Source organism: Seriola lalandi, unplaced genomic scaffold (assembly GCF_002814215.2).
Source record: "Seriola lalandi dorsalis isolate HSWRI2012SDOR001 ecotype SW California unplaced genomic scaffold, Sedor1 jcf7180002055009, whole genome shotgun sequence".
NCBI classification, from domain to species: Eukaryota; Metazoa; Chordata; class Actinopteri; order Carangiformes; family Carangidae; genus Seriola; species Seriola lalandi.
Window position 1 is genome coordinate 29,222 of NW_019525552.1, and position 6,228 is coordinate 35,449.

Here is a 6,228-nt window from a genome sequence, read left to right on the forward strand (position 1 = left end):
ACGACTCCTTTGTGACACCACGCACAGTCAGCTGTTAGCAGTGCCTGACTCCGCCCCTAAATCCCAGCCAATCCAAATATGGTCAAAGAGGAGGGGCCTGTGTGGAGCTGAGACTCAGACCTGTCACTCAAAGAGGCCACGCCCTCAACCCTACATAATAATAAATATATTAATTAATTAAAACATATTAATAAAATGTAAACAGGTGAGTTATATAAACAGGTGAGTTATATAAACAGGTGAGTTATATAAACAGGTGTCATGAAGGAGGAAACAACAGTTTTTGTACCAGGCTGTAAACATGTTTATTTCTGCTGTAAAGTTGGACAGTTTAACATGGGAGTCTATGGGGACTGACTCACTGCTGGAGCCAGACTCTAGTGGCCGTTAGAGGAACTGCAGCTTCTGATGAACTGATGCTTCATGTTTGTCCGAGCTTCTGGTGCCTTATTTTTCTTAGTGACATCAGTGATCTGATCAGTCGACACTGCAGCTGCTAACAGGATGTGATTCTCCAGAGGAAGTGACATCAGCCCTTCAGAGAATCATCAGCTGATCCTGCAGCTGCTCTCGGCTTCACAGAGATTTAGACTCAGTCCAGTGGAGCAGCTGCTGGAGCCCAAACACAGAGAGGAAACACTGGACTGATCAGGTGACAGACACCACAGCACATGGTCGTCATGTTGACGTGAAGCTGCTCTGACCTGTTCAGGTGTTTGTGTAGAAAACTGGTGGATGAAACATCAGACAACTTTCAGATTCATGTTAAAACCTGCGACTGAGAATAAAGATTAAAAAACGAGTCATAAACATTCCTCATGAACATTTAATGAACTGGTTATAATGATATGGTTAATCCCCGCACTCATCCCGCCCTCAGGTGATGATGTCAGAGGTCATCCCTCGGTGAGGTCATCGTTGAAGTGGAGGAGGATGGCGGGGGTGAAGAGGTCTCGGTCCAGGCGCAGCTGTTGGAGCTCGTGGTCGTCGTCGGGGACGTCGTTCTCGCCGAGCGTCCTGCTCATGTCCAGAGTCGCTCCGCCGTGTTTCCAGGTGTAGCTGCAGGCGTGAGAGTTGTAGCGCAGGTAACGCTGGAGGATCTCAGCCAGAGTCTCCTCCGAACACACCTGAGGACAAAACCACGTCTCTGGATTCATCAAAGTGTCAGAGGAAGATTCAAGAAGAAAAACGCTTTATTCTCACTCAGTTACCCAGAGTGCACCTGGTGTAAAGAGTTCACCTGCAGCCGCTGCTCCTGCGAGGTCAGCGTGTTGACGACTCGGATCCACCTGGTTTTAGCCGACAGCTGCCCCACCTCGTAGCGTTGATCCCTCCACCACGGAGGACCGATGTCGCTGGCCCAGTCGGAGCGAGGGCCGGCGGGGGGGACGTGCACGAAGCGCCCCCTGGGGGTGTAGTACCTCACACAGTTGGTCACTGGATCCACATATTTCAGGACCTGAGGACGGAGGACAGGTACAGAGACACGGGTACAACCCGACCCCCGGGTTGAGAACCGCTGGACTAGTCACATCTCAGGGAGGTTTATGTTTTTAGTGACAGTGCGTCCAGACTTTTACTTTGAAAGGCAGACAGACTGTGAAGGATCTGAGCAGATCTGAGATCAGCTGATCGTCTCTTTTATCACTCACGTCTTCAGTGTCGGGGTCGAACCAGCAGCTGATGTCCTTCCCTGCACACTCCATGATGGGTAACAGCAGAGCATCACCTGCAGGGACACAGACACACCTGGACCACGTTCCTCTGACAGAGCTGCTCTCAGCACAAGCTCCTGTGCAGTCCCTATCTATACTCTATATATCTATATGTTATCTACAGCCGCTGTGACACAGTCTGGAGCTGCAGTGATGTCACAGGAGAAGAGACAAAGCATTTCCTTCATTTCATATTTTAATAGACATTAAAATTAGGAATTAATCCATCAATAAATACTTCAGATTTAAAAATGGATTCACAAAAACTCATTAAATAAACCTTTTATAAAACATTTATTAATTTAGGACAGTGTCCAGCTGCTTTTCCTGTTAGCTAGTTTAGCCCTTTAGCTTCTCCTGTTAGCCTCTCTGTGACACTCAGTGCTGGTAAAACCTGATATGACTGCTTAGCTCTCCAACCAATCAGAGAGCTTGAAACATCCCATGGCTAACTGGGATTGTTTAGCCGGGTTTAACCAGCACTGAATGAGAGGCTAACAGGAGAAGCTAAACAACTATGCTAATGGGTCAGCTAACAGGGAGCTGGAAAAAGGAAATGGAGATTGAAGAGCGAATCCAGGAACGTGTTCTCATTTTTAAAATGTCTTCAAATAGTTTTTCATATTCTATGATTTATTCATTAATTAATAAATGTATTTATAAATGGTTTATTTCATGAAAGTTGTACATCTAATTTTAAATCTGAAGAATTTATTGATGGATCAATGAATTCCTGTTTTTAATTCCTATCAAAATAAAAAAATGAAGGAAATGCTTTACTTTTCCTGTGACGTCACTGCTCCTCTATCAGTTCATGGTGATAATTAGTGATGTGTGAATGGAAGTTGTTCTTAGTGTAAATTAAGTAAATAAAGTTCTACACACAATCAGCATCAAGTCAATCAAATGTCCAGTGAGAGTTTTCCCGCCGCAGGTGGAGCTGCTTCAAACTACAGCTGTGTAGTTAAAGTGAACAATCTTCGTCTCAGTTAACTGAAGCAGGTGAGCTCACGTCACGTCACGTCACGTGTGTGCCTGGCTCACCTTGGTACCGGCTCATCAGGGGGGTCAGGTCGCACACTTTGCCCAGAAATGACACCCACAGGTCGGCAGCAGTGTTGTGAGCGGCCACCTCGGCGGGAGTGAAGAACCTCGGTCTGTCCATCACGAACTCAGCAGATAAACAATGTCCGTCGGTGCGGTGTTGTCCCGTTACTACGGCAACAAGGCGAGGGGCGGGGCCCTGACTCCATGATACACGCGCACATGAATAAACGTTGATTTGGGAAATTTATTTATATTTAAAAAGTGATTGAAGAGAATTTTCTTTATATATTGAATTGATTTATTATTTTATCCGTAAACAAACAATGATTGACTTTTTTCTGTATTATTTTACATATAAACTCCAATTAAAATAAATGACAACTTAACAAAGGACCACCGTCTATTTGACATCAGCTCACGAGGTCTGTGATATTATTATTACGACTACTAATATATACTAATAATAGTTATAATAATAACATTAATAATAATAACATATTTTATTCATATAGCACTTTTCTTAAGAAAATGACAAAGTGTTTCACAGAAAGAAACAAAAAGAAAAACAAACACGATAAAACAAGTAAGTTACAGGAAGTCATGATCGTCTGTATCGTGGGAAAATAAAAGACAACAGTAGAATCCTGCAGGATATTAACAGGAAATATGTTTGCTTCAATAGGAATCTTCAGTCACAGAAATATATATATTTCTATTTTTCCGTTCTTTCCTCTCGATATGAATTACTGTAATTACTGTTATTGTAATTTATTCAGTTCTTTACATTCATATAATTCTTCAAATGAACCTCTTTTAATAGTGTGACGTCTCTGCAACACCTCAATCAACACGTGAACGCAACATGTGCGCGGTTATCACGGGCATCAGTAATGAGGCGTTTACTGGAGCCTGAAATCTCAGCTGCTGTGTTTACTGTCAGATTACTGTCGGGTGATTTCTGTCACGTGTTTGGGTTCAGGCTTGAGGTGAACTGGTTTTGGACCGGACCAGCCCAGTCCCTGACCCGGACGTGGACCCGGACCCGGACCCGGACCAGGACCAGGACCAGGACCACGCTGCACCAGACTGGTTAAATCACACTTTCAGATGTTTCAGTCCGGACTCTAACTGGTGGTAAAAAGTTCTTCTAACTGTTAGACCAAAGTTACCTGAGGCCCTACGTCATCATCATAAGGCGGTTCCCTCATTCAATCGATTGATTGGATTGCATTGATCTCCCTCCCTAATGCCCCCCCCCCGCCCCTTTCTAACGTATCACACGTGGCAAAGATTCACTTTCTCCGTTTTTCACGAACTTTCTGCCACGAAAAAAAAACCCCTGCCCCTCGTTTCCATCTGTCCTCCTCTGATTGGCTCGTGAGGATCCTCTCCTGCGCGCGGATTGCCCGGCGTCCCTGTCAATCAATCCCGTAGCGCTTCTCATTGGCTGACGCTCGATAAATGGGCGGGCTCGTTTTTGTCTGACTTGTGTTGACATCTTTGTGAACGGGAAGACTCGGAGTAAGAAGTATCGCGAGAGTTGAAGGAGGTTAGGAATGTCGGAGCGGACCTGATGGAGTGAAGACGACAGAGCAGGAAAAGAGGAATAAAGTGACGGTTAACGGTCGGAGCAGAGTCTAGTAAACGCCGCCATGTCTTCCTGTCTTCTTCTCTGTCTGCTGGCTCTCGCCTTCTTCCGGAGCTCCGTGTCCGATCAGCGGAGGCTCTCTGCAGGTAAGGCCGCTCCGGAGGGTCCCCTGCCCGGCCAGGCGGACCACCATGTAGCGACGGAGCTGCCCGGCTCCGGGTCTCGTAACTAACCCGCTAATGACGTGTTTCTTCACGTTAGTCTCATTAACGTTTCAGCTGCAGCTCTCAACCGGAAACACGGTACAACGGCCGGTTTGTGAAGTTTTAACCGGGAGAAACAACAACTCACAACTTTTAACGTTGCCCGGAGGCGGTGATTAGTTGATCACTTTTATAACGATGTTCCGAGCAGAGAGAAGCAGAGAACATCTGGAGCTTGAACAGATTAAAGATTAAATCCCGAATTAATTATCAAAACAGTTTCTGAATAATTTCCTGTAGATTGATTGATCGATCTATTGATTGATGGATCAACATATTGTTGCAGCTCCAGTTTCCTGTAGGGACACACTGATTTACAGCCACGTGATTAGTTGATCACCAGTGTCTGACTGAATGTGGTCACCCTTGGCTCCTGATCCAGTCAGTACCAGCACTGGTTGGACCTGGTGGACTGGGTCAGCTCTGTAACTTCAGCTCATCCAGCTCATCAGCAGTCGACTCGGGCTGAAGGAACTTTCCAGACTTTCAAATCACCGCCCACGTTTCTGCTGGGCTCCAGTGATGAGAGAGTAGATCAGAACGAAATCTGATGGTATTTATATTTATTTTATATTTATTTAATTTAATTTTTAAATTTTCTTTTCTTTTATTTGTTTTTGTTTTTTTGTTTTTTTATCATTGATCAAACAATATAAACATCTGCTGCAGACGTCACATCTGACCCGTTGAAGTTGTGACAGACATTTTTCCACCAGAAATAATCTTTAAAAAAAGAAAATAAGTTTGAAATAGTAGTTTTAGGATAAAACAGGTTTTCTGTCCTGCAGTGTAATGATGAGCGTAGAGTTTTACTGGAGTCACTGAACACAGCTCTGTGTGTGTGTGTGTTTGAACAGCTGTGTGTGTGTGTGTGTGTTTGTGTGTGTGTTGTCGGGGGTTTGTTGAGCAGCACATTAGTGAGCAGAAGCTCTAAATAGTTTGTAGTGAACAGACAAACACAGAGAATCTGAGACAGATGTTGATATTAAACATCTGGACTCATGTTTGTTTTCTCTTCCGTCACATGGTCACTCACTGTGACGATCCTGCTCTTCCTTATTTAGCATCATAACCGGTGTGATGATAATAAATCCTACGTGACATGAACTCATCACACCTCTTGTTGGTTGCCATGGCGTCGGCTGACAGTGATCGCTCCACGGCAGCAGCTGTGAACAGGGACTCTGTTATTGGTCAGAGACTCTCAGGTTTAAACACATGTAAATGGAAGAATGAAGGAACAAGGAGGTGTCTGTCCCCCAACACTCTCCTTCCTCCTCCTCCTCCCCCTCCTCATCCTCCCCCTCCCCCCATCCTCCTCCTCCTCCCCCCTCCTGCTCCTCACCTCTGTGACCTCCCCGAGGTATTTCTGAGGAATTTCACTCTCCCAACATTCCTCGAAAGCCTGGAGGCGAGAAGGGGCAAGAGCAGGAGGTGGAGGAGGAAGAAGAGGAGCAGGAGGAGGAAGAGGAGCAGGAGGAAGAGGAGGAGGAGGAGCAGGAGGAGGAGCAGTAGAGCAGGAGGAAGAGGAGGAGGAGGAGGAAGAATAGGAGGAGGAGCAGGAGTAGGAGCAGGAGGAGGAGCAGGAGGAGGAGCAGGAGGAGGAGGAGGAAGA

The 6,228-nt window shown here is 45.6% G+C and overlaps 2 protein-coding genes and 1 long non-coding RNA gene across 3 annotated transcripts in view; 2 read left to right on the forward strand and 1 right to left on the reverse strand.

Moving 5' to 3' along the window:
* The first annotated feature begins 27 nt into the window (after positions 1-27).
* LOC147817151 (uncharacterized) lies at positions 28-2,605 on the forward strand. The gene is made up of 2 exons (XR_015436597.1): positions 28-652; positions 881-2,605. It is a non-coding gene; the product is annotated as an uncharacterized LOC147817151 (long non-coding RNA).
* cyb5d1 (cytochrome b5 domain containing 1) lies at positions 651-3,235 on the reverse strand. The gene is made up of 4 exons (XM_023397515.2): positions 2,760-3,235; positions 1,653-1,729; positions 1,241-1,459; positions 651-1,127 (listed from the first exon to the last, which is right to left on the reverse strand). The coding sequence occupies exons 1-4, from the start codon at positions 2,878-2,880 to the stop codon at positions 897-899; spliced, it is 648 nt and encodes a 215-aa protein (XP_023253283.1). The 5' UTR covers positions 2,881-3,235; the 3' UTR covers positions 651-896.
* Positions 3,236-4,414: 1,179 nt separating this feature from the next.
* Positions 4,415-6,228, forward strand: part of LOC111647817 (multifunctional procollagen lysine hydroxylase and glycosyltransferase LH3-like) — a gene marked incomplete at its 3' end in the record, with an annotated part of 9,772 nt that continues 7,958 nt past the window's right edge. The window contains exons 1-2 of the mRNA XM_087171556.1: positions 4,415-4,569; positions 4,996-5,143. Coding sequence (XP_087027682.1) covers positions 4,415-4,569; positions 4,996-5,143 — 303 coding nt within the window. The remainder of the gene's footprint in view (positions 4,570-4,995; positions 5,144-6,228) is intronic.

Bases quoted from the DNA above. Each gene is read 5' to 3' on its own strand.
- cyb5d1 (XM_023397515.2), bottom strand. From the start codon at position 2,880: ATGGACAGACCGAGGTTCTTCACTCCCGCCGAGGTGGCCGCTCACAAC. The intron at 1,460-1,652 runs GTGAGTGATAAA...CTCCGTCCTCAG, and splicing joins TCGACCCCGACACTGAAGAC to GTCCTGAAATATGTGGATCC. The intron at 1,128-1,240 runs GTGAACTCTTTA...TTTTGTCCTCAG, and splicing joins CGCAGGAGCAGCGGCTGCAG to GTGTGTTCGGAGGAGACTCT.